This window comes from Corylus avellana, chromosome 7, assembly GCF_965113065.1.
Source record: "Corylus avellana chromosome 7, dhCorAvel1.hap1.2, whole genome shotgun sequence".
NCBI classification, from domain to species: domain Eukaryota; kingdom Viridiplantae; phylum Streptophyta; class Magnoliopsida; order Fagales; family Betulaceae; genus Corylus; species Corylus avellana.
The window spans coordinates 20,138,328-20,166,223 of record NC_142496.1 but is presented as its reverse complement, the minus strand read 5'-3'; the positions used below and the strand labels follow the sequence as shown (position 1 = coordinate 20,166,223).

At 37.3% G+C, this 27,896-nt stretch overlaps 2 protein-coding genes and 1 pseudogene across 5 annotated transcripts; 2 read left to right on the top strand and 1 right to left on the bottom strand.

The window, feature by feature from the left end:
• The first annotated feature begins 1,803 nt into the window (after positions 1-1,803).
• Positions 1,804-7,951, top strand: LOC132185132 (endo-1,4-beta-xylanase 1-like; annotated as a pseudogene).
• Positions 7,952-9,325: 1,374 nt separating this feature from the next.
• Positions 9,326-9,763, bottom strand: LOC132185133 (uncharacterized). Its single transcript, XM_059598947.2, has one exon. It carries the CDS (start codon positions 9,761-9,763, stop codon positions 9,326-9,328), a length of 438 nt encoding a protein of 145 aa, XP_059454930.2.
• An 11,853-nt stretch (positions 9,764-21,616) lies between these two features.
• On the top strand, positions 21,617-27,177 carry LOC132184612 (endo-1,4-beta-xylanase 1). 4 transcript variants are annotated; one of them, XM_059598304.2, is made up of 8 exons: positions 21,617-22,039; positions 22,156-22,209; positions 22,767-23,134; positions 23,220-23,379; positions 23,642-23,994; positions 24,309-24,486; positions 24,583-25,119; positions 25,709-27,177. In XM_059598304.2, the coding sequence occupies exons 1-8, from the start codon at positions 21,956-21,958 to the stop codon at positions 26,822-26,824; spliced, it is 2,850 nt and encodes a 949-aa protein (XP_059454287.2). In that variant the 5' UTR covers positions 21,617-21,955; the 3' UTR covers positions 26,825-27,177. The 4 variants fall into 4 exon arrangements, with proteins under 4 accessions (XP_059454287.2, XP_059454288.2, XP_059454289.2 ...); XM_059598305.2 differs by having other exon boundaries at positions 21,962-22,039; positions 22,123-22,209; XM_059598306.2 differs by having other exon boundaries at positions 21,964-22,039; positions 22,161-22,209.
• The last annotated feature ends 719 nt before the right edge of the window (positions 27,178-27,896 follow it).

The following is a 27,896-nucleotide window of genomic DNA, read 5'->3' as shown; positions in this document are numbered from 1 at the left end:
AAGGAGGCAGTGTGCATGTTCTGTAATCAAGAGACAGAAACGGTAAGGCACGTTCTGTGGCATTGTCCTTCAGCGAGGGACGTTTGGGGGGCTTGTGACCGGAAACTCCAGAAATCATAGTGCGGGGGAAATGACTTTTGTGCGGTCTAGGAAGAGCTGTTTCAATGTTGCAGCAATGAAGAGATGGCATTCGTGGCCTCACTTGCACGGAGCATCTGGTTTCGCCGAAATTCTGTAATGCATGGGGGAGCATTTTTCCACCCCAATAAGCTAGTCCAAGAAACGAAAACTTCCATACTACAATTTCAGCAAGCTTAGTGATAAGTGCTAAAATAGTCATATTTTAGCCCCTTAATTTACATATGTTAGGTTCTTAGTTTTGTTACTATTTAATGTTTTGTTTCCTTTTTGTGTTCTATGCCTTTTTATAAGTTTTTGAAGAAAATGAAGCATTTCTGTAAAATTTGGATTTAAAGGGTAATTTTGGAAAAATCTGGAGGTTGAGATCGAGCACATGTAGACTAGGCTTGAGCCCAGGCATGCACTCTAGTGCACATACACCTAGGTTCGAGCGCATTAGTGCTCGAGCACCAGAGAGAAAGGAACAGGCACAGCCGCGTTCGCGTGCACAAGAAGAAGGTTCAAGCGTAGCAACGCTCAAGCGCACACAGCAAGGATCAAGCACAGGCTTGCGCTCGAGCACACCACACCTGGGATCAAGCTCAATCGTGCGCTAGAGAAAAATCAGATGCAGCCAGACTCCTTTTTCAACCCAAATTTGGTTTTCAAAGTCCTACTTGTACAAGGAAATAAACCTCCGAGTTTACTAGGGTTTCTAGGACTTCTATGTTTTCCTAAGCCTATAAATAAACTTCTAAGCCTCTAGAAAAAAGTGTGGAGAAGCAAACACAAGATCTGGAAAAGAACTAAAGGTTAGATCAAGAAGAGTTTGGGTGTTTCTTCTCTTCCCCTTTTATTTTGTTATGTAGTTTTGTATTTTAATTAGGGCTAGATGAAGCCCTAATCATGTCTCTTTAGGGTTGCAATATTGGCGCCTTTGCTACAATTATCTTTTTGGTTTTTAATTTGATTACTTTCTATTTACTTGAATTCTTCATATGAATGTGTTTGATCATATGTATGTGCTTGGATTTATGTTATTTAAGTCAATTTAGATGACCGAGTTTTGGGCTTAATAAAATGACAAAAGAACCCCATCACAGGTTCTTGGGCTAATCAACATGGGGAACTGGGAGTAAATACCATGCCTTAGGCCTTATGTGGTTATCGATTTTCATAGATTTATGCTTACTTAAAAAACAACTTAGTAGATACCATGTTAAATCTTTTGGGAAGAAAATAATTAGAGTAGATACCATGCCTAGTTCGTTGTTTAGGGAAATCAATAACTTAAGGAGTAGATACAATGCCCTTAGGTTGACAAACATTTGATATCTAGAGATAATTGGAATATTGGCGTATTGTTAATCTTATTTGAGTATGGTTAGCGGTGGATTTCAAAACTCTAATCCTTTTTAGTTTTAGTATTTGTTTGATTTTATTTATTTAGTTCAATTCAATATGTGACAATTGTTTTAAACCTGTTAATTAAATAGGAAATTACTTTTAAGCATAATTTACCAATTGTCGTGAGAATGATCTCGTATTTACCTACTATACTATCGTTTTGATCTTGTGCACTTATGAGTAAAATGTAGCGAATATTTACCTATTAATTTATGTGAGTATTTGTCACAACACTTAGATATCAGAAAGTGTTTTGGGGAACAGGTAGCAACAAACATGTCGGAACAATGGAGTCCTCCACCTTCGGGCATGTTCAAAGTCAATTGGGATGTTGCCCTCAACCCAAGAATGAAACACATGGGCTCTAGGATTGTTGTCCGTGATGAACTGGGAAGGGTTAGTGCGGCTCAGAGCAAAACTTTATTCTCGTTTTAGGAACCAGTGGTCGGGGAAGCGCTGGCGGTGCTACAAGCGGTGGAGTTCAGCTGGGATCTTAGGTTGCACGATACATTCTTGAAGGTGATTCACTCCAAGTTGTTAACATGATTCAAGATGAGGACGACTACGGGAGTCGTTTGGGGCAAATAGGGGCTGACATCAAGGTGGTTCTAAGATCCTTTAGGAGTTGGGAGATAAAGCATGTGAAACAGTTCCAAAACTTTGCAGCCCATGGATTAGCTAAGGAAGCAGTTAGAGAAGATATGGATAAGGTGTGAATGAAAGAAATTCCTCCTTGTATTGTTGATACTAGTTCCTCAGAGTAGGTTGCTCTTTTTGTTTAGAGTTTTATATTCTAGATTTGATTTTGATAATGAAGATCGACTACTTATTTCAAAAAAATAAAAAATAAAAAATTATAGTGATTATATATTAATACTTAAATTGTGATTTAATAGTCAGTTGATCATGTTATATATATATATATATATATATATATATATATATAAGCGGTTAGCGATTAGGGTGGTTAGCGGTTAAGGCGATAATAACTGCTCGCCTTTTCAACCCTAGATGTAAGTGCTTTTAAAAAGTGAATGGTTACCAAAAAAAAAAAAAATAGTGCCAAATGTGAATCCATTCTCATCCGGCTATTTAAATTTACTTTCTATTTTGGCTATAGAAGCACATATTCTATTTTAGTTATATACTTTTTAAAAGTATTTACATTCCACTCATCAAATTAAAGATTTACTTTTACTATTCTATTTAAATATTATTTTCAAAAAAAAATTCTTTATTCTAGTAAGGAGAGCGAAATGTCAAACTTTTAATGTTTTTTTTTTTAATTTTTAATTTTTTATTATTATTTAAAAAAAAAAAAAAAATTGGGAAAGTATTGTTCATGCTCTCCAAAATTTTCAGCAAAATATATAAGAAGCCAATTAGAGAGCAAAAAAATGTATTCTAATATTTTGGCTATCTAAATTAGAAATTTCTTCGTAATAAGTATTGAATGGGAATGCTAAAGGGCTAAATCTCTCCTCATAGCTTTGTAATTTTATGGGTAAAATGGTTTTCAAAAATAATTCAATCGGTCATAAAACGGACCTCGCTAAATCAAATTTCCCTCTAATTTTTTTTTTCCTCGTGTGTCCGTCAAATTTTTTTGATTGATCGCCTCTCATAGTGGCCCAACAAGATGACCTTTTATTCGAAGGCTTTTTAACGTAAGCATAACTGAAACCCCACGATCCATACTGTAAAGAATTCAAGAACATGGAAAACCAACAGACACACAACATTAACTGTAAATCAAATCAGCGGCAGCATTGAAAAACTACATCACGTGGCTTCAGAAGTCTATTCCTCTTCCCCAAAAGCCTTTCAGACATTTGCGCCTAACATTCTCATAGAAGCACAAGCACAAGCACAAGCACACCCAGGTAGTCTTTCTGTGCTTTCTTCTTCTAATTGCAGTAAAAAGTAAACTGTCATATAATCCTTTTTATATTTTTCTAATGAATGGAGTCTGGTTTGCTTGATTTTTGTGCTGTGCTACAGAACCAGAGAAACTATGGAGAAGCCCACGTACAACGCCGGCGACAATGTAGAGGTATGCGTTTGTTAGTTTGTTCAGAATTTCTGAAAATGTTAATTTTGTTGTATTTGGGTTTTCCTTCAAAGTTTTTTTTTTTTTTTTTTTTTTTTTTTTTGAGTTTCTTTTCTTCTGTGTGATTTTTCCATTGTTACAACTTTCCTAATTTAACTGTGAAATGGCACCGCCTATTTTTATTATTATGGACTATAGATTGTATGATTTTATCCGAAAAGTCTCAAATTCGAGTAATGCTATAAGTTTTTTTAGAATCCACTTAGAGTCATCTCAAATGGGATGTGACTTTTAAAATTATCATTAAATTTGAGATGTGATTTATTGACTTTTGATCTATTGGTGATTTTAAAAGTCACATCACATTTGAGATGATTCTAAAAAGACTTATAACATTACTCCTCAAATTCGGTGTCTTTGGTTATTACTAATGCGAGAAATATTGCGCAAAAAAGGAAAAAAAATTTAAAAAGAAAGAAAAAGGATATAAATAAGGGAAGTTAAAGAAGGAAAAGAAAAAAGAAATCATTGAAAATGAAAATTTAAATGAAATAATGAAAATAGATAGTTAAAATAGAGAGATGGATGTGGTGTTTTGGAAAAGTTGATAGCAAAAATAGATACTATGTAATTTTTTAGCTAAAAAGGAGAGTAAATTTGTTAAGCTGAATGTGAATACTTAGAAAATATTTTATAGGCTTATTGCAATTGGTATTTTGAGTGTTGTAAAAAATTTATGTCATCAGCTGAAGTCATGGGGGGTTTTCTTGGTAGATTTCAATTGATGATGGCGTGTTCTAAGTTTACTTTATCAATTCTATGAAGCAGCTTCATGGCTCCAAGAGTTCTCCAATTAATTTCCTGACTTTCGTGACAGATTGTAGCCCCAAACACAAAGGACTCAAATGGGAGTTGCACTACTAATATCATACTAAACCATGACTTCTCTGAAGGGCTGCATTTCTGGCATCCCAACTGCTGTGATGGACTTGTAGTTTCTGCTGAGGCAGCCTACCCAGAAGGAATATCAGAAAATTCACGTGGTAGTTATGCAGTTGTTACAAATCGCATGCAGTTCTGGCAGGGCTTGGAACAAGATATCACAGATAGAGTTTTGCCAGGTTCCACTTATACAGTTTCTGCCTGTGTAGGAGTATCAGGACCTCTTCATGGATCCGTTGATGTCCTGGCAACTTTGAAACTAGAATACCGAGCTCAAGGGACTGGCTTTTGGTTTTTCATGAATACGACAAGGACTAGCTTTTTATCCATTGGAAGGTAATGGACATTGTAATTCAAAACATTGATGGAAAAAGAAACAGCGTGTTAATTAACCACAGTTATGACATACAGGACTTCTGTGTCCAAGGAGAGGTGGGGAAAGTTGGAAGGCACCTTCTCATTGCAACTTATGCTTGACCGGGTTGTGTTTTATTTGGAAGGGCCTTCTCCTGGAATTGATCTCCTTATCAAATCAGCACTGATTACTTGTTCCAACCCAAGTGAGCACGAGGTAATTATACTTTTTAACCCTTTTTTGCTCCTTTGGTTAAAAGGCCGAACACATATAATATTATTGATTGATATAAAGAATAGTTATTAAGATGATTACTTAAGAGGTTTGCAAGTTATTCATTTTTGAAGTAATCTGTCTAAAGCATTTTCCCCCAAAAATCCATTTTGTAAGAAGTTATTACTAATTGATTGTGTGATTTGTCTTCCTCTTGGTTAGGTTTTAGTTTGGTCAAATTCAATAAAATATCTTGTAATTATTTTGTTGTTTAAAATTTTGGGAAGTAGGAGTTAGGTTTTGAGGGGTTTGGGAAGTGTTTCCTGTTTTCCTGTTAGAAGCCTCGTCAGGATGGGCTTGTGACAACACTTGACAAAGTGGTCATTGTTTTCGTGTCACAAACCCCGTTAGGACGGGCATGTAACGGGACTAAACTTGAAAGTTACTGTTTCCTCATCAGAAGGTACGTCAGGACGGGCATGTAACGAGAGGCTACTTTTTCCTCGTCAGAAGGTGCGTTAGGACGGGCATGTAACAAAGTAAAGCTAAACCTACTGTTTTCTCGTCAAGAACCTCGTCAGGACGAGTATGTAATGGGACTAATGTTGGACTCCCTATTTTCTCGTCAGATGGAGCGTCAGGACAGGACATGTGATGGGGATAAGACATTTGCTCTTCCCGTCATGACAACACTCCTTTTCCGGCAAGACGTGGATTTTTCAGATATGAAAATATATGAAGTTTTGTTCATCCCATTTTAACGAGAAATAAGTCCTGTTAGGAAATGAAGAGTAAAATGTCTTCCCTATAAAAGGATTTTCATGTCACTATTCATTGCAAACTTTTTGGGAGAATTTTCTTTGTGCAAGTCTCAAAAGTTCTCTTCGAGCTCTGCGTCTTGGGAGTTGTTTGTTCAAGGGAGGACGTGATAAAACTTCGGACTGTCTTTTGCTCTTGATTGATTTTTGTTCGTTTTCATTTTACTACACAAAGATTGTTGTTTGGTCACTTGGTGAAATAAGTTTACCGAAAGTTCGGTGAGGAGATGCACTCCATGAAGATGGTCAGGATGGTGATAAGTTAGGAGCTTGTTGTTCTTATTAAGGCTAGAGGTCCTCCAAGATTGTGAGTATCGTCTAATCTGTAACTCTGAATCTTCATATAGTGATTTTTCGGGTTTGGCTACCCCAGAGTGATTTTTACCTTTGATTAGTTTAAAGGGTTTTTCACTTCGTAAATAAATTGTGTTGTGTTTTTTATGGTTATTTATTTCTGCTGTGCATGCTTTATTTTATCAAATGGCTTAATTCCATAATGTTTATTTGGTGGTTAGAAGTAGAACACAATCCTTATATTCTTTCACTCTTTAAATTTCCAAGAGTGTGAGCCATGGATGTTTCACTGCTGGAGATGAGAATATCATCCTATACCCCATATTTGAGGATGGCCTGAATAAATGGTCTGGAAGAGGCTGTAAGATTGTTTTACCTGATTCTTTGGGAGATGGGAAAATAGTTCCATTGTCTGGAAAGTATTTTGTAGCTGCAACAGAGCGCACACAGAGCTGGAATGGAGTTCAACAGGAGATCACTGGAAGAGTGCAGCCAAAACTTGCTTATGATGTTACTGCTGTTGTTCGGATATTTGGTGACAACGTCACTAATTCTGATGTGCGAGTGACTTTGTGGGTCCAAACACCAGATCTTTGAGAGCAGTATGTAGGCATTGCCAAAGTTAGTTATTTTTTCTCCAATTTTCATTTCAAACGTTTTTTTCCCTTAATTTACCGCCTGATGTGTGTGATTCTTTCACTTTTGAAAAATTTCTCATTGGAAGCTGCTGTTTTTGGTAGTGCCCAGGTAACAGACATGGATTGGGTACGGTTGCAGGGGAAGTTCCTCTTAAATGGTTCCCCATCTAAAGTTGTCATATATATTGAAGGTCCACCTTCGGGTATTGATATTCTTCTCAACAGTTTAATTGTAAAGCATGCAGAGAAAATCCCTCCTTCACCTCCACCAGTTATTGAGGTTGGTTGTTTAATTTTTTAGAGTCTGTTTGAGATTGCATTAAGGAGGCTAAAAACTTGTGCCAAAAAAAAAAATAGATTTGTTTGATAAAAAAACTTTAGAAAGTAGTCTTTTTTTATTGTTACTTTTTATCAAAAAACTCCCAAAACCGCTTCTTGTGAAAATCTTAAAATGAGGGTTTTTTTTTCTGTATTTCTTAATACAATCTCAAACAGGCTTGTGAACTTATTCATATCTGCATCTTGAAGTTAAGTCAAGCATATAAAATTCAAATATTGGTTTTTGTTGTGTAGAATCCAGCCTTTGGAGTTAATATTAATTGAGAACGTCAATCTGAGTGGTGGCACCAATGGGTGGGTTTCCCCTTGGTAATTGTCCTTTGAGTGTTGCTATTGGTTCACCACATGTACTTCCACCAATGCCAAGAGATACCCTGGGACCTTGTGAACCTGTGAGTGGTCGCTATATCCTTGTGACCAACGTGCACAGAATTGGATGGGTCCCTCTCAGATGATCACAGATAAATTGAAGCTTTTCTTGACATACCAAGTTTTTGCTTGGGTTCGGATTGGTTCTGGAGCTACTGATCTGCAAAATGTGAATGTTGCACTAAGTGTAGACAACCAGTGGGTTAATGGGGGACAAGTTGAGGTTAATGGTGATAGATGGCATGAAATTGGTGGATTCTGCAGAATTGAGAAGCACCCATCCAAGGTTGTGGTTTTTGTTCAAGGTCCTGCTCTAGGTGTCGACTTAATGATTGATGGACTCCAGATTTTCCCTGTTGTGGGTTTACTTGCAACAAACCCAGATGATGCAGAAATTGGAGTATGAAGGAAGAGGTTTTGGTTTGAATGGTGTAGCTTTTGATGAGATTCATTGATTTATGCAGATTAGTAGAAAAATTATTGAGAAGGTTCTGGATGCTTAGGTCTATTTTGGATTATAATTTGGCCGACTGGTTGCTATGGCTTGTGGGGATATAACTTTGATGATGTGTTTCAATGGTTTCTGCAGCTGTTATTTGATATGTACATATGTTGCTGTATGTTTGTTAGAGTATTCCCAATTGAGGAGTCATATTTTTATGTAAAATGGCTTCTTAAAACTCACTTTTATCTAGTTTAACTAAGCTATTTTTAAATGTCTTTACATTCGATTAGTTATATTTCTATCTATTATATTAAAATATTATTAAAAGTAGTAAAAGTTTTGGGAAAAAAGAGAACATGTAAGAGGCAAAATGAGAAAAGTTTTGGAAAAAGAGAACATGCAGAGAAAAAAAAGGAAAAGATTTGGGAAAAAAAGAAAATAGGTGAGAAACAATTAAAAAAAAATAGCTCCCATAAAAAATGCTGTTATATTTAGCTTTTTTTTTTAGCTCTTCTAATCAAATATCTATTTTACATTTTTTTTTGCTAATCTAATATAGGGGTTTTTTTAAACATTTAAAGAGTTATTTTAGATAAAAGTGGCATTTAACTCTTCTATTGGGAATGCTCTTACCGGTGATTTTTGTACAAGTGAATGGTTGCATGGGGATGGGGGCTTATTGGGATAGAAGTTTAGTTTGCCTTTGCTACCATATGTAGTCTCTTTGTGTAAAACTCTACTTTCCAAATTACTACTCTCCAAATTAGGAAAGGCTTTGCCTAAACCTGAATGTCACCATATCCAACATTCCAAACACCTTTCTGTTCAAGAATTTTTGTGTTTAAACCATGAATGGCCTAATTACAAGGAGAAGTGCAAGAGAGTCAAACGAATGAACCCAAAATTTTTTTCAAAATGATGTGGCGAGGGTTTTTAAATTAAAAAAATACAATTCTCTCTTCCTTGTCTGTTACTCACGGTTTGTCACGTCAGTTTAAAAATTTTTTTGGGTTCATTTGTTTGGTTCCCTAGTACTTTCCATCACAAGTGTTGAAACTTTGTTAGGGCCATTTGTGAAACTGACCAAAATGCCATTGCATGCAAGTTTGTACTATTTTGATATTTTCAACAACCTATTTCGTCAAACGACATACCCAACATTAGGCAAACTTAAAAATTACACATATTTGGTTTTGCACATTATAATCACATTCTTGGTCATTTCCTTATATTAATTATTTTAAGCGTTTGCAAAACTCTTATCCATGATCACGATCTTATTTATTTATTTTATTTGGAAAAATTGCTAATATAGTTGCATTCTCAAAATCATAATCAACAAGTATTTAAAGCACTCAGCTCTGAAGCACAGATCTCACGTAACACGTCAGGGAAATCAGAGCTCCACGTTCTATCCAAAGGTTGAGCCGTTGCCATCTTAGCCACCTTTTGGGTAGCCTGATTTGCTGCTCGTTTCACGTAGGCCATCGTCCAGCTGTTGAAATGTTGGAGAGCAAAACGAACATCTTCCACTAGGTGACCAATGCGGCTCCAGCCTGGATCATCAGCCATTACTGCTTCAAGTACCATCTTCATATCCCCTTCAAGATTGATTCGCAAGAAACCCCTGTCCCTAGCTAATTGAAGAGCCATGCTTGCTGCTAATGCTTCAACTGCTGCTGGGTCAAGTAGACCTATACGCGTAACGCTCATTGCTGCCAACAGCTCACCTTGATGATTCCGGATAACTGCACCCAACCCTGTCCTCCCCATTTCCTTCCTAACCACTGCATTCCAAGTCACTGTATAGTAGCCTGGTTAGGGAGGCTTCCACTTACCCACAACCAGATGATCAGCCTACGCGTTAACCCGTGGCGCTCCCTACTAAGCTTGGTGAAACTCCTGAATAGTCGCCCTTGCTTTCATGAGAATATCGTCTAGAGGAGTGAAAGAGCCCTCATTTATGAAGTCATTACGCCTTAGCCAAAGCCTTCTTACTATAACCACAAAAACTTGGAATTCCTCCTCGTCACATTTTTCCAACATTCCTTCTACAACCCACAAGAAGTCTGGGTCATCATGGGAGCTTTTTTGGAATTTACTACATCCCCCACTCCAAACATCCTGTGCGGAAGGACAGTGCCACTGAATATGGCATATGGTTTCCGCTTCAAGGCCACAAAATGGGCAACTCTGATCTGTAATCACCTTTCAACTATACAGTTTAGCTCTAGTAGGTAATAGGTCTTGACAAGCCCTCTAGAAACAAATCTTCTCCACAAGTGGTAGCTGAAGTTTCCATTGAGTTTTCCAAGACCCTGTGATAAGAGAATTCTAATAAGAGCATTCTGGCCCCTGTGCGAGTTCCCATTCCTTCTGAATATGGTATGCGCTTTTAACTGAAAACACCCCCATAGCAATACCCCTCCATATTAGCCTATCCTCCTAGTCTATGGTGCTGATGGGAATAGCTTGTATCAAAACCCTCTCCTCAGCCGAGAATAGCTGGTCCAATAAACTTTGCTTCCAAGAATATCCCGTTTCATCAAATAAGAGGCTTACCGTTGCTGACGAATCAAGCACTGTGGGGTAGATTGAACCCGATAGGTTGAGGGGTTGGGCGACCATCTATCTTCCCATATTCGGGCCGTCTTTCCATTCCCAATTCTCCATACCGACCCCTCCTTAATGAGTGCACATGAACTATGAATGCTCATCCAAGCGAATGAGGGTTTTTTTTTTGACAAAGACGCCTCTAGGATCGAGCAGTCCGGAAAATATTTAGCTTTCATAATGCGTGCAACTAGGCTATCTGACATAGTCCACATCCTCCAAACTTGTTTGGTGAGGAGGGCTTTGTTAAAACTAGCAAGATCCTAGAGGCCCATCCCTCCACATGCCTTGGGAACCCCCATTTTGCTCCAACTCAACCATGCAATTTTTCTATCTTTCTCCTTATGGCCCCACCAAAACCTTGTCATAAGGGAATTGAGCTCGGAACACAAAGATTTTGGAAGGAGGAATATACTCATACAATACGAAGGGATAGCTTGGATTACTGCTTTCAAGAGAATTTCCTTCCTAGCCTGGGAAAGGAATCGTAACTTCCAATCTTGAAGTCGTTTGCACACCCTTTCTGTTATACTCTTAAAAGCTTTCACTCTAGAACAACCCACCAGAGCTGGCAATCCCAAATACTTTTCATATCTAGAAGTAGCTAGAATCCCTGCAAATTCAAGAATAGTCTCCTTTTCACCCACATGAGTATTTCTGCTGAAAAAAATTGAAGTCTTGTTGTTGTTCATTTTTTGCCCCGATGCCTCCTCATAAATTTGTAGAATGGCCGACAAATTACTTCGTTGGGCAAGAGTAGTCCTGCAAAACAACAAATTGTCATCTGCAAAAAATAGATGGCTAATCTTGGGTCCTTTTTTAGAAGTGGGCATCCTAGATAAGAGCTCATCCCTATTCCCCTTGGTCACCATGGAACTCAATGCCTCAGCACATATGAGAAAAAGATAGGGAGAAATAAGATCTCCTTGCCTAAGACCCCTCGTTGGAGTGATATGTCCACAAGGTTCCCCATTGATCAAAATCGCATAATGGACTAAAGAGACACACATCATCACCAAACAGATCCATCTCTCATCAAACCCCATTTTCCTCATCACTGCCTCCAAAAACCGCCATTCCACTCGGTTATATGCCTTACTCATGTCTAACTTAACCGCCATAAAACCCTTTTTTCCCCACAAGCCAGTATTCATACTATGGAGGGTTTCGTAGGCTGCTAAGATATTATTTGTAATTAATCTCCTCGGAATAAAGGCACTTTGTGTCGGGGAAATGATGTGTGGGAGGACCTTTTTAAGCCTATTAGCAAGAACTTTGGAGACTAATTTATACACTACATTACAGAGGCTTATAGGTCAGAATTCAGTCACGCATTCCGGATTATTGGACTTTGGTATAAGTGCAATAAACGTCGAATTCATATTAGAGGGCATAACTCCAGAATTAAGAATGTCAAGTATACCTCTACATACCTCCTCTCCCAAGATTGTCTAGTTCTGTTGAAAGAAACAAGCATTTAATCCATCCGGTTCGGGGGCTTTTAGCAGTGCCATTTGATGTAAAGCAGTACTAATTTCTTCCACAATAAATTCCGCCATCAGGTCCCCATTCATTCTGTATGATACACGGGTCTCTACATGTTGTAGGCATGGGCCTAAGTCCCCTTCACAATGAAAGCCTTTTGCACATCTTTTGTGGAAGTCCCCAACCATCCATTTACATCCTTTATTTTCTCAATACTGTTTTTTCGTCTTCTGGAATTGACACAAGCATGGAAATAATGTGTATTCCTATCCTCATGCTTGAGCCAGTCCACTTTAGCCCTTTGGCGCCACCATAAATCCTCTTTATTCAATTGGACCTGTATTTTGTGTTTCAGTTTTTGGATTTCAGCTTGGCTCCCGTGTCTTCCTACCCCTGTAGCCTGGCTAATTGCTCACGCATACATGGGATAGGCTCACACGTTGGCCCTTGCAACTGTTTTCGCCATTGGACGAGACTCTGGATGCATGCAGAGAGTTTAGTTTCCAAGTGGGTCCATCCTCTATGTTGTGCTATTTCTTGCTCCTAAACCGTGTTGATGACCTCCGTATATCCCTCGTCCAAAGCCCATCCAGCTTCATACCGTGGACTCTTGCGTATTTTGTTCTGCCAAATGATATTTTTTAGGCTTAATATTAACGGAGCATGGTCCGATGATACAATTGCTTCCACCGACACCATTAGCTGCAGGAAAACAAGATCTCCATTCCAAGTTTGCAACACTTCCGTCAAGCCTCTCCTTTATAATTGCCCTTCCTTCCCTACAATTGCTCCAAGTATATTTAGAGCCTCGGTAACCCATATCTAACAGGTGGCACTCCTCCAATATTTGTTGAAAATTTTACATTTGACCCCTTTGTCTCACACTCCTTCCCCATTTTCTGTCCCATTAACAATTTCGTTGAAATCGCCAATACATAACCATGGGAGAGAAGCAATCCGGGCCAAATACTTGAGGAGATCCCACCCCTCGTGTCTTCTAGGAGTCTCGGGATGACCATAAAACCCCGTAAATTTCTAATACAAATCTGCTTTGGGTTCGTTAATAATAGCATTGATATGCCTCTGGCTAAAATTTTGAACTTCCACCTTAGCCCATTCCCTCCATAGAAGACCCAAGCCTCCACTTCTCTCTACACAATCCACAACAAACATATTGGAGAAGCCCAATTTGATTCGAATTTGTTCCATTTTTTAGCTACGTAGTTTGGTTTCCATTAAGAAAACAAAGTCAAGTTTCTTATCCTTCACCATCCGGCAAATATCTTGAACTGTCTAGAGGCTCCCAAGCCCCCGGCAGTTCCAACTAATGATGATCATTGCGGTCGATGGGGTTGACAAACAGCCTCCGCAAATCCCGATCCATTTGACCCTTCATTCCCTGTAGCTACCTTTCGGCCCTTCTTTGGTTTACCTATGTTTTTCCCATTTCCATCAGCCCCATTATTTTTATTTTCTACTGATTCCTCCAGCCATTCTCTCTCCTTCCGCTTCCATGTCACCATCGCCTTCACTGCTCTTTCAGTACTTTTTTGATCACTGATATTTGCTTGGGCTTCCTTTACATTTTTTTCTATCTCAGCCAAAGTAATCCCGTATACACTCCTCCGGTATAGGTCCATTTGTCCCCACTCCCCTGCTGGCCCATCATGTGCACTGGGCTCCCACGAAAATCTTGTTGTTCCTTAGGCCCCACTCCCCGCTCATATACTTGGCACTTTTCGTGACTTTCATATTACATGCCCATTGAAAGCCCATAGGTTGACTAACTGTTGGAGAATAACTTTCCTTATCTACATGGTTCTCATCATGGAAATTCCCCTATCCATCTACAGGATTCTCGCTAGCATATCTGCTTTCCTCCTGTTTTGATGGTGATTGAAATCTTTCCTAAAATAACTCCTCAACCCCATCGCCGGTAAATGCTCTTCCCTTGCTCCGATCATCTTCCCACCTGCTCCCACCAGCTCCTTGCCTTGATCGTCTGTCTGGGGCTGGAGGTTCAGAATAAGTTCGGCCATGCTTCGAGGTGAATCCTCCCTGATTTCGATCAGCTCTCCTAGTTGTGGACGGCGCTTTTAGCCAAGGGCCATATTGTATTGTATCTTTCTAGTTTTTCATCTCACTTCTCTTCGAGCACCCCTCTAGACCATGACATATAACTCCACATTGAAAACAGAAAATAGGCAGTCTTTCATATTGAAAAGGTATCCAACTAGATTTCCCTTCCAAATTCATCTTTCGACCATGTGCAATGGGTTTGGCCAGATCAAGAGAGATCTTTACCCGTAGGTACTCCCCCCATCCGACACTACTTGCATTTGTATCAATCGCCTCCACAACTCCAACTGTTGCTCCAATCTTGCGTCCTATCTCTTGCCCCATACATCCCAGTGGTAACTGAAACATACGGACCGAGAAAGAGGCCCTATCAAACTTGATTTTTGCCGGTAGCGTGCGATCGTCATAGTCCTCAACAAGAAAGAGGGTGCCCTCAAAGACCCACGGGCAGCCCTCTATACTCGCTTTTTATCCCTGCCATGTTCAAACTCAATAATAAACAAGTTCATGTTTCCTATTGGTCTCCACCATTGTTGCAAAGTATTCTTAATTGTCTCCTTACTCACATGCCGATTTGCCACTAGCTTCCCAACAACACAATCCCGCCCTCAAGTAGTTACCTCTCGAAAGTTTGTCACCTGAACATCAACCTCCACCTCCTCGTCTTCTACCAGGGAAAAGTTTTCCCACATCCTCGCTAGATCCTCCACCATGCGAATCTACGCTAATGAATTCCTCCACAATCTTCACAAGATGTGGATACTATTCCTTCTCCTCTAGGTTGTCGCTAGAGACAAAACGAAACACCGGTCCCGTTTAGTAAAGTTAAAGACGGGCTTTACTCTATGGCCATTTCTGAAAGAGCCAAGGGTTTTATAGGATAGAAGTCTTCATCTCACTCTCTGTTGCTTAATTTGCTTACCTAATTATGGAGATCACGATCTTATTATAACATGCATAATAACTCCAAAATATCGACTCTTTGCAAATTGAAATTTTAAAAGAACAATTAAATGAAAATTGCATATCATTTTGACCATTATAACCTCTTCATGATTTTGAATTTTTCATCGTTTGGCTATTAAAATGTGGATATTATAACATCATTAAAATCATAATTACACATTAACGATGCATGTAAGTCACACAATCATCCGTTCTACAGATAATTTCGTCTTTGTTCACAACATTAATGGTCAAGCATTTTATGATCGTATAAAATATGTACGTTTCATATTAAAAATGGACATGCTTGAAAACATCGATAAATAGTTTCACATGAGTTTACTCACCTTGGTTGTCAATGTCTTCCTCAAACATACTAGCTCATTGGTCTATGAGATATCCTATCATTAATAGGGTTTACTAAGTTGTGGCTTTAACCCTAGTCCTTAAAACATCATTTTTGAGACTCTGTCTAAATCCCAATCAATAGCCACCCTAGGTTCGATCAATTAGTCGGGAAAGATAGATTTGTACCTAAGTATTGACCAATCAGTGAGTACAACCAGCACAACACACCACAAATGTTTGATCAACGACAAACAATGATAAATCAATACATTGTTCCTCATCTCCTACCTCCAAAAAATCTCATTTTTACCATTAGTATGACCTCGAGTGACTCCAGGGGCAGAACTATGATTTGTGGTGTGGAGGGAACGAATTTTTATTTATTTTTGGATGAGAAGATGGACGAACTTATATAAATACAAAAGCACATAGGTACATATAATCTATTTGTATGTGTGATTGTGTGTATTTATATAAAATAAAAGCATTGAAGTCTTACATTTAATCTCATGGCATCATAAACACACAATAGTATAAATAACTAGCAAAATAAACTAAACATGATCTACAGGGTTCAAGAAAAAGGTACATTTGAGCGTGTATTCTTTTTCCTAACAATCTCCTGAAGCCCCAAATAACAACAATACTAAGAGTCGAGCCAAATAATGGTAACTGATTCTTGATTAAAAGCCAATCCAAAAACCCAAACCATTTAACTTTTCATTTTATATATTCAATCAGAGTCCCAAACGAAATTGAGCTTCTGGTTAGAAACGAATTAGAATATGGAGGGAAACTAAATGAATAGGCTATTTTAGGTTTTTTTTTAAAGTTGAAAGAGGGGTAAAAAAAAAAAAAAAAATTCAAAGGGGACACAAATATTATTTTGGGGGCAAAAAAAAAAAAAAAGAATTAAAATGGGCACAAATATTATTTTTACGGGACACATTTATAAAATGGGTATATTTTAAGCAAATTTGTAAACATTTTGGGGGGACGATGTAGGTCCACTCCTGAGTACCTCTAAGACTCAAAAAGACACTCCCCTTTTCACTCATAACACTGCTTAACACCTAAGGTCCGAACCTTTTTATACCTTAAGCATAAAGTTTCCAACTTTACACACTTACTATTATCCTCTCACCAAAAGCTTTGTTTAGCAGTCCATAGTCACAAATTATAAAGACCAAGGCTCGACTTTAGTCTCATTTAGTCCATTTAAAACACTGTTCACCTTATTTAAACAAAGTTTAAACATTTTCTGGATTTTACACCCATAACTACCCATATCAACACATACATACACACCAACACATACAACAACCCCTGCGAACATAGTAGTGACTTCAAGAATGGAAACATAAGATAAAGTTGAAGAGATTTACCTCTCTCTCTCTCTCTCTCCTGGACATCTCTGAAGCCTCTAGTTGACCAAATGGTTGCTCGGGTTCCCTAAATGCATCTTAAATAGCCAACCTTCTGATGTAAGTTTTTGGACTTATTACAATTGCTTAATGTTTGTCGCCAATCAATTAATGGGGTTTCAATTTAATTTGACATGTTCTAGCACCACACCGATCGATAAGTTACTTTGTATCGATTGATCACTAGGTCTTTTGACGTGTCTTTACCACACCGATCGATTAGTTACTTTTGGGTGATCGATCAATTACTTTTCTTTGAACCTTACAGTGTACAATCACTTAACTGATCGATCACTTTGGTCAATGATCAATCACTAGGGTTTGTCGAGTCAGACTCATCAATCAATCATAACTATTAGTGGATTGGTTCGAGCTAAAATTTTCCCTAAATGTTGTTGTCCGAGCGTATTTTCTTCAATTTCCATGTCATTCTTTATTCTTTATTAATCCTTAAGATCTGATTAAGGTTTTCTTAACCTTATTTTAGAACGGGTATTATAGGATATCTATTACGTGTAGTCATTGTTAGGAAGGGGTCTGTTAGTAAGTATTATTTGTAAAGGTTGTTTAGTGTTTTATTGTTTTATTATTGTTGTGTGGGTAAGACACTTGAGTCAACACTGAGTGTTAATAGGAATAGATTTAAGTATGTGAGTCCTTGAGTTATAGTCCACATTGAAGTTTGTTTCTCGTGGGACTCTTTCATTGTTTTTTGTTATTTAAGTACTGCATTGCTATGGAATAAACATAATCAAGTAAATTATTCAAACTCTGTGTTTGTAAAAGTTGAGAGCACCTCTAATTGTTCATAGGAGGTTTATGATTCCTCGAACATCCTACGTTAGGAGGTCTAAGATTCCTCGAAAATCCTACCATATCAATCTTTCTACTTAGTTCTCATTCCGTTACGTAAGCACGTAACAAAGTGTATGAGGTCTAGGATTCCTCAAAAATCCTATCATATCAATATTTCTACTTAGTTCTCATCCCGTTACATAAGCACGTAATAATATCCTTAAAAGCAGTAAACAAACTATAGTTACCATGTCTACCAAGGAGGTAGAATTTATTGCATGTTATAAAGCCACTACACAAGGATTATGGTTCATAGATTTTATTAGTGGTCTCAAGATTGTCGATTCTATAGTGAGATCAATTAAGATCTTTTACGACAAAACTATTACAATTTTATTTTCTAAGAATAATAAGAGTGGAAGTAGAAGTAAAGATATCGAAATCAAATATCTTAGTGTGAGAAAAAACATTAAGAGATATAAAGTATCTATTGAGCATATAAGTACTAAATTAATGATTACAGATCCCATAACTAAAAATTTACCTATATGGCAGTATAAAATTCATGTGGAGCATATAAGACTCATTAATTTATTTTGTACTTAGTTTCTCTCTAATAGTCTATGGACATGAAGTTTTGTGAACATGTATTGATTTTATCTATTGGGATTAAAATAAAGTTGGACACTAATGGCTTATAGGAAGTCAATTCATAAATTTTAGTGTCCCATAAAGTATTCATTTAAGAAGAATTATACATTGTAATGCATAAAAGAGACAACTCATTATATAATAGCTTTCCCCCCCCCCCCCCCCCCCATGATTCACATGTAGTATTCTTAATGCGAGTGGGAACATTTCATAAATTGTTGGAATAAATAAAGTTATTGTCATATTCAAGTTCCAAACACCACAAAGCAATTCTTGTGTGATAATGAACAAGTGGAAAAATGTTAGAAATCTCCTAATAATTAATGTGTGGCCCGCATGTCGAATACAATTTAATTAGACACAAATTAAGGTGTTTGCTAATTTATTTCTAATAAGAAATTATTTGTTCAATTATAAATTGATTTTATTCCTTGATGGGAGGAATAATTAAAGAAAGTTTTATTGAAGGATCCTTGACTTAGCCTTTAAATACAAAGCATGTATATTCCATTTATAAGAGCACTAGTAGCATTCCCTTTTCCTTAAGTTTAGAAAACAAAACTACTTTTTTCTTTCCTATCCAAATATATTTCACAATAGCTTCTCTTACCTTTCTATATACCATTAAAATATTATTTATTTACAAAATACAAGTTCTATACCTACCATTCAATTTTTTACAAAATCCCAACGCAATCTCCAATAAAAGGCAAAAAGATGAAAAAGGAGAGAAAAAAGATAAATATGTATATTAAAAATAATGTATATGGAATCTATTTTGGTTTCCTACACATTGGGTAGCACTGTAGCATTTCCAATATTTAGGGAAGCTTCTGCATGTGACTTTTTGTGGTGTTTTTTTTTTTTTTTGAAATTTTCCTTATATATAGGGAATGAAATGAGTTATAGGGTGTCTGTTGCTAGTGCTCTAAGGCATTTTATTAGATATGGGTGAGAAGGCACCTCTCTATTAAAATATTTCTTCAAGTTTCTGTTGCTGGAATTTTTTGTTTTGTTTGAGCAAATATGTTGGAAGTAATTCTAAAACTTTTTCCACGCGCTGTTATGTACTTACACCTAAATTATGTGAGTTCTTTTTGATGAAGCTCAAAATTGGATTGCCATAGAGTACTAGCAATTGACTCTCTAAATCCCATTCTCTTCCCTAAATATAGGGAATAAAACACCCTTGCAATAGACTCTTTTAATGTTTCCTAAAAATAAGGAAAACTCAAGGAAATCAAGGGTAGCACTTTTGCTTCCCTATCCATTATTTTATTAAAAATAAAAAAGATTTTTGTTTCATTTCTTTCCAATATCATTTATTTGAAAGAAATTTTAAATGGTAAAGAGAAAATATAAGGGAAACTATTGTGGAGTTTATTTGAATAGGGAAGCGAAAATTAGCTTGATTTCCTAAATTTTAAAAAATATATATATATAAGAAAGCTGCTACTAGTGCTTTTAGCGAAAATAATTATTTTATAGCTAACGTTCATTACAAAAAGAGTCAACCCTTGGTTCTCTCTCTCTCTCTCTCTCATGTCTTCCTTCTCTCTTAGAGCATCTCCAGCAGTCCTTGTAAATTAGTTTTTTAGCTAAATTTTGCTACTATGACTTATTTTCTTTCTTTAGCAATCATTGTAAAATAGAACTTTTACTAACAATTGGTACAGTAAACTTTTATATTTGAAAGCTTACTGTAACAACTTGTAAGTAATATTTTATTATATTTTCTCTTTCTTTCTATTATTTTAATATTTTCTCTCTCTCTCTCTCTTTATGGGGAAGACAAGGAAGTGATAAAAAAAAATAATATTTATTTAGAGTAGATAGTTAAAATAGATGTTCTGTTGGAGTGTGTAGTAAAAAATTAGTAGCTAAAATGAAAAATAAATTGTAATTTTAGTAGTTAAAATGAAAATCATTGCTGGAGATGCTCTAAAGAGTAAGGCTTTGCCACCTTCTTGTAAGGCTTTTCCTTCACTGATGTTCCTCCCTTTTTTGTTCTCCTTTCCGTTGCCTTCTTTAGTTTTCTCCTTTGTTTTTATTTTTGTTTCCTCCAAATAACACCGTTGCAGCTCAACCTAAACCTTTAGCCCAACGCCTCTTGCATCCGTGATGCTCTCCGCCATAGGCCCACCTCTCCTTGCTAACTATTTCATGGTTTTGTAGAGGTTCACAAATCTGACTTTTTCAAGGCCAAATTTGAAAACCTCCATCAGCCCCGCCATTAGACACGCCCCACCATTGTGCTCCTAGGCCTCCTTGCTTCCTGTTACCCTCTTCCTCCTCACCATCCGGCCACCGTGTATCTCACTTGCTAGCGAATGTCCTCCACTCATCGGCACGTGGGCTCCCCTCTCTATTCTGTGGCATCTCTGGTTCTTTGCTCCACTGCCTCCTCTGCCTTTGTAGCTATTTGAAGGCGTTTTGTTGTATTTCTGTTGTTAAATTTCTGGTGTATTTTTGTATCTCTTAGTTCTTATTTGGTTTGATCCAATGGTGGATATTTTTACAGTCTGCTTTCGTTCCTCGTCGACGATCTTGTTTAGTTTTCGGCAGTACCTCCTCCTCAGAAACCATTTTAGGGTGGTTGTTGCCATTACCTCTTAGAGCTATTCTCACTAAGCCCATTTGCCATTTGTTATCATCTTGTGTAGCATTTAGAAATGTTCGACTTGTTTATGGTCCTTTTGAGATAATTAATAGATCTATTGCCTACTGTTTGTTTCAATTTTAGTCCTGTCTTCAATGTTTGGATTTTGTTGATGAGGTTCCTATTGTCGAGTAATACTAAGTACCATATTTTTATCCTCCTAAAGCTGATGTGACTTTCAAAATCACCATTGGATTAAAATTCAAGTATGATTCATCTAAAATTTAATGGTAATTTTAAAAGTTACATCAGCTTCAAGAGAATTTTAAGAAGATAAAAAGATGATAACTAGCATTACTCTTCCCATTATGATTCTTTGATTTCTTGTAACCCTTTTTCCATTTTTTATTAAAAAAAAAAAAATTATGATCCTTTGATTTCTTGTAACCCTCCCAAAAAAAAAAAAAAAAAAAAAAAAACCACTTCATCCTCTGGACGGAATACAAAAAGGGTAGTCTAGTAGGGAATAAAAGAGTGGTTTGCCAGCAACCTTTATAAGTACTCTTCACCTAATCTGCACGAATCAGAAAAGACACATCTGTCTTGTAATCAAAGTCAGAGAAAGATATTCAACATAAATAATTAACAATCTACGTTATCAAACCTCAGGCACCACAAATTGGAAAAGCTTCTGCTTAGAGAAGAAAAAAAAAAACAAGAAAAAGAAAAAGCTTCTGTTCCAATTCAAGCATAACAAAACTGCAAGACAAAGCAAGAGTATGAGAAGGCTTAGAGCCTTCACCTGAACCATTTATTCAGTTAGAAAAACAAAGAAATCATGGGATCAGAGGTGTCGTTAATTAGTTATTATAGTTATTTGATCTTGTTCTTTGGATTATATCCCGACAAAGGACAACTGGGGGCGGAGATCCAACGGCTTTTTGGGAACAGGGTTTCTCTGATTTGTTGGTTTAATGGACCCGCGCTTGTCGTAGACTTTACTCGCAAATTTTGAACGCGTATATAATGAGAAGGGCCTCTGCTTGCTGCTTCACAAGCCTATTCTCCGGGATCCGTTGGAAGATAAAGCACAAGCACAAGCACACCCAGGTAGTCTTTCTGTGCTTTGTTCTTCTAATTGCAGTAAAAAGGAAACGGTCATATAATGCTTTTCGTATTTGTCTAATTAATAGCGTCTGGTTTGGTTGATTTTTGTGCTGGGCTAGAGAAGCAGAGAAACTATGGAGAAGCCCAAGTACAATGCCGGCGACAATGTGGAGGTATGCGCTTGTTAGTTTGTCCAGAATTTCTGAAAGTGATAGTTTTGTTGTATTTGGGTTTTCCTCCGTAGGTTATTATTATTATTTTTGTTTAATTTATTTTCTTCTGTATGATTTTTGTTGTTCATGTAATGGGCCATTGTTAAAACTTAACCTAACTTATTAGCTGTGAAATGGCACCGCCTATTTTTATTATTCTGGACAATTGATTGTATTATTTTATCCCGAGGTCTCAAATTCAATGTCTTTGGTAAAAAAAAAAAACTAAAAACGAAGTAGTGGTGAAAATTATAGCAGTTTTAGCAGTGGAATCACATTCCCAGGTCTTAGAAAGCATTTTATGTGACTTGACATTCCTCCCCCTTGTTATAGGATTATTGCAAATGATATTAGATTTGGTCATATCAGATTTTGGTGGGGGGTTTTTCTTGGTAGATTTCAATTGATGATGGCATGTTCTAAGTTTATTTTTTATTTTATTTTTTAAATTCAATGAAGCAGCTTCATGGCTCCAAGAGTTATCCAATTAAGTTCCTGACTTCTGCTTTTCCTGACAGATCGTAGCCCCAAACACAAAGGACTCAAATAGGAGTTGCACTACTAATATCATACTAAATCATGACTTCTCTGAAGGGCTACATTTGTGGCATCCCAACTGCTGTGATGGACATGTAGTTTCAGCTGAGTCAGCTTACCCTGATGGAATATCAGAAAAGTCAGGTGGTAGTTATGCAGTTGTTACGAATCGCAAGGAGTGCTGGCAGGGCTTGGAACAAGATATCACAGCTAGGGTTTGCCAAGGTTCCACTTATACAGTTTCTGCCTGTGTTGGAGTATCAGGGCCTCTTCAGGGATCCACTGAGGTCCTGGCAACTTTGAAACTAGAATACCAAGCTACCGGGACTAGCTATTTACGCATTGGAAGGTAATGGATACTGTATAATTCACAGTATTTCCTTTCCTCGATATGGAAAAAGAAACAAAGTGTTAACCACATTTATGACATACAGGGCTTCCGTGTCTAAGGAGAGGTGGGGAAAGTTGGAAGGCACCTTCTCATTGCCAACTATGCCTGACCGGGTTGTGTTTTATTTGGAAGGGCCTTCTCCTGGAATTGATCTCCTTATCAAATCAGCACTGATCACCTGTTCCAACCCAAGTGAGAGTGAGGTAATTATACTTTTTAACCCTTTTTTGCTCCTTTTGTTACTTTGGTAAAAAGCCGGAACACAGGGAATATTATTGATTGATATATAGAGAGAGAGAGAGAGAGTAGTTATTAAGTTCATTATTTAAAAGAGGTTTGCAAGTTATTCATATTTAGTTTCATTTTGGAAGCAATCTGTCTAAAGCATTTTCCACCCAAAATCCATTTTGGAAGAAGCTATTACTAATTGCTTTTTTCATTGGTCTTCCTCTTTAATTTTCCAAGGGTGTGAGCCATGGATGTTTCCCTGCTGAAGATGAGAATATCATCCTAAACCCCAGATTTGAGGATGGCGTGAATAATTGGTCTGGAAGAGGCTGCAAGATTGTTTTACATGATTCTATAGGAGATGGGAAAATAGTTCCACTGTATGGAAAGTATTTTGTAGCTGCAACAGAGCGCACACAGAACTGGAATGGAGTTCAACAGGAGATCAGCGGAAGGGTGCAGCGAAAACTTGCTTATGATGTTACTGCTGTTGTTCGGATATTTGGTAACAATGTCACTAGTTCTGATGTGCGAGTGACTTTGTGGGTCCAAACACCAAATCTTCGTGAGCAGTATATAGGCGTTGCCAAGTTAGTTACTTTTTCTCCAATGTTCATTTCCATTCTTTGAAAATTACCATGATCTGCACGTAATCTTTGAAAACAGCATTTTTCCCTGAAGTTTCACCTTTGTGTGTGGATATCAGTGTACATATATTCTTGGGGTATTCCATATGGACACATCTGTTGTTTCCTTTGCCTCAGTTCTTGCCTTTTAACTTTTTCTTAATTTTTTTTTTTTTAAAAAAAAAAAACATTTTTTTACCTGGAATTTGCATCATACATAGCATGGGAGATTCTTTCACTTTTGAAAAATTTCTCAATGGAAGCTGCTTTTTTGGTAGTGCCCAGGCAACAGACAAGGATTGGGTACAGTTGCAGGGGAAGTTCCTTCTAAATGGTTCCCCATCTAAAGTTGTCATATATATTGAAGGTCCACCTTCGGGTACTGATATCCTTCTCAACAGTTTAATTGTAAAGCACGCGGAGAAAACCCCTCCTTCACCTCCACCAGTTATTGAGGTTGGTTGACTAAGGATTTAGACTTTGAAGTTATTTATATCTGCATCTTGAAGTTAAGTCGAGCGTATCATTCAAATATTGGTTTTTGTTTTGTAGAATCCAGCCTTTGGAGTTAATATAATTGAGAACAGCAATTTAAATGGTGGCACGAATGGGTGGTTTCCCCTTGGTAATTGCACTTTGAGCGTTGGTACTGGCTCACCACATGTACTTCCACCAATGGCAAGAGATACCCTGGGACCTCATGAACCTTTAAGTGGTCGATATATCCTTGTGACGAATCGTACACAGAATTGGATGGGTCCTGCTCAGATGATCACTGATAAACTGAAGCTTTTCTTGACATACCAAGTGTCTGCTTGGGTACGGGTTGGTCCTGGAGCTACTGGTCTACAAAATGTGAATGTCGCACTAGGTGTAGACAATCAGTGGGTAAATGGGGGACAAGCTGAGGTTAATGGTGAGAGATGGCATGAAATTGGTGGATCCTTCAGAATTGAGAAGCAACCATCCAAGGTTATGGTTTATGTTCAAGGTCCTGCTCCAGGTGTTGACTTAATGATTGCTGGACTCCAGATTTTCCCTGTTGACCGACAGGCAAGGTTTAGATATCTACGGTTGCAGACTGATAAGGTAATTTCTAGCTTTGATTTATATAATATTTGGTTAATTACGGCTTAGAAGAACTTTAAATTGAAAATCATAGGAAGCATTTTTATTGGGGTTGTTACCATATGTAAAAACTTCTGCCTCCATTTTCTTAGGCTGCATTTTCTACTAGAACGTAGACTTATATTTTGTTTTTGTTTTCTGGTCATTAATGTAGATTTGATTTCTACACACACATATATATACACACACACATGCATAAATATATATAAAGTATTCATTACTCTTGTGTTTGGACTATTGGTAATATGATAAGTTCCTTTTACCAATCTGATACTTCTCTCACATTTCATTTTTTTTTTTTTTTTTTTTTTTCGCTTGAATAATTTATTATCTGATTTGTTTTTGTAAGCATTGTCTACTTTCCTCAATTAATGATAATTATCAATATACAAGTGCTCATGTATTTTTAGTTTGAATCACCTAGCCCCCAAAATGATTTCATTCCCCCCCACCATGATGTAATTAAATGGTGAACTGATTGCTTCCCAACATCGAGGGATCTCTTAATCACAATTTTGATCTGGAACTCTTTTCATATGCTGGGATACAGATTCGTAAGCAAGATGTCACCCTGAAATTCTCAGGAGCGGATTCAGGCAGTCCTTTTGGCACCTTGGTGAAAGTCAGACAAACAAACAACGCTTTTCCTTTTGGGTCATGTGTAAATAGAACCAACATTGATAATGAAGATTTTGTTGATTTCTTTTCTAAAAATTTCAACTGGGCTGTGTTTGGCAATGAATTGAAGTGGTACTGGACAGAAGCGCAACAAGGAAAATTCAACTACCAGGATGCTGATGAAATCTTGGACTTGTGTAAGAGCCACAACATAGAGACTCGAGGTCATTGTATCTTCTGGGAAGTCGAAGGCACGGTCCAGTCGTGGATCCGTAATCTGAACAAAACTGACTTGTCGACAGCTGTTCAAAATCGCCTATCAGGTCTTCTCACACGTTACAAGGGGAAGTTCAGGCACTATGACGTTAACAACGAGATGCTGCATGGTTCATTCTATCAAGATAGGCTGGGTAAGGATATCCGAGCAAACATGTTCAAGACTGCACACCAACTAGATCCATCTCCCATCCTATTTGTGAACGACTATCACATTGAGGATGGATGCGACACCAGATCATCTCCTGAAAAGTACATTGAACATGTTCTTGATTTGCAAGAGCAAGGTGCACCCGTTGGAGGTATTGGAATACAAGGACATATAGACAGTCCAGTGGGGTCAGTTGTTTGTTCAGCTCTGGATAAATTGGGTATTCTTGGTCTTCCAATCTGGTTTACAGAGCTTGATGTGTCTTCCATTAATGAACATGTTAGAGCAGATGATTTGGAAGTGATGCTTCGGGAATGTTTTGCTCATCCTGCAGTAGATGGTATAATGCTATGGGGATTCTGGGAATTGTTTATGAGCCGGGACAACTCGCATCTGGTCAATGCAGAAGGCGACATTAACGAAGCTGGTGCAAGATACCTTGCTCTTAAAAAGGAGTGGCTGTCTCATGCCAATGGAGATATTAATGACCAAGGAGAGTTCCAGTTTAGAGGTTTCCCTGGAACATACAATGTGCAAATTTTTACTGCCTCCAAGAAAGTTTCAAAGACATTTGTTGTTGAAAAGGGTGACTTGCCACTGGTGGTATCCATAGATTTATAAGTTTGCTGCTTCAATCAATCACAAGGTACATAATTCATCATCAGAACTCATGTGAAAAGAGAAAAAAAGGTAAATATGTTGGTGACTTTGTGGAGCTGCATTCGTTTGTGTTTGTGTTTTTTCTTTTTTCTTTTTTCTTTAATCAAGAATTGGTTTAATAAATAAGAAAAGGGTGCTTTGTCGCTCAAGCTGTATAAGTCAGTGTGTAAAGAAATAAGATATCAATTCTTGTGGGTTGTGATATTGTACCAATGGCTCTTTTTGTCGCATAGGTACGCCACTTTAGCTTCCTACGTTTTATCTTCTGGGTTGTGATATTGTACCAAAAAATAAAAGTATTATATTTCACTGTATATTATTTGTCTAACGCACAAAGTGTTCTTTCCTCCTGACATTAAAATAATAATTATAATAATAATAATAATAAATGGAAATTGGAGTGCACCAAGTTCAGGGAAAGCACCGAATTGCAGTGCAACTAATCTTTTTATTTATATACAGTTTGCACATATAGTGCTGGGCTTCGAGCCCAGATTGCATAAATGGGCCTTAACCATTAGGGTGCTGTAAGTCAGCCCAATTCATTCATACATAGCATGGGCCTTATTATTCTAAAAGAGTAATATTATATACCAAACACCTCTGCTTCACTATGTAATCCACCAGAAAAAAAAAATCAATAATAAATTAGCAATGTCATCTTAATATAATAAAATAAAATAGTGTTAAGGTGGGCGAAGCCCTCGTAACTCTTTATATATATATATATATATATATATATATATATATATATAAACAGAAGTGCAAATCAGTGATGAGCTTGGGGATGTTGTTTATGGCACATGCAAGTGCTTATTACGGGGTGGGAATGTGGGATTTAGCCAGGTCGACCAGGCCAGGCCTGAAGAAAGTTTTGGGCCCAAAGAAGATTTGTCAAATGGCTAAGCTCAACTGAAATGGTCCTTGGGCTGCCACCAAAATTTGCCTGCTTGTTAAATGATAAATGTCAAATTAGTAACACAAAATAGTGTTTGTATAAAACGAAATAGAATTGAAAAAGGGTTGGGGTGGG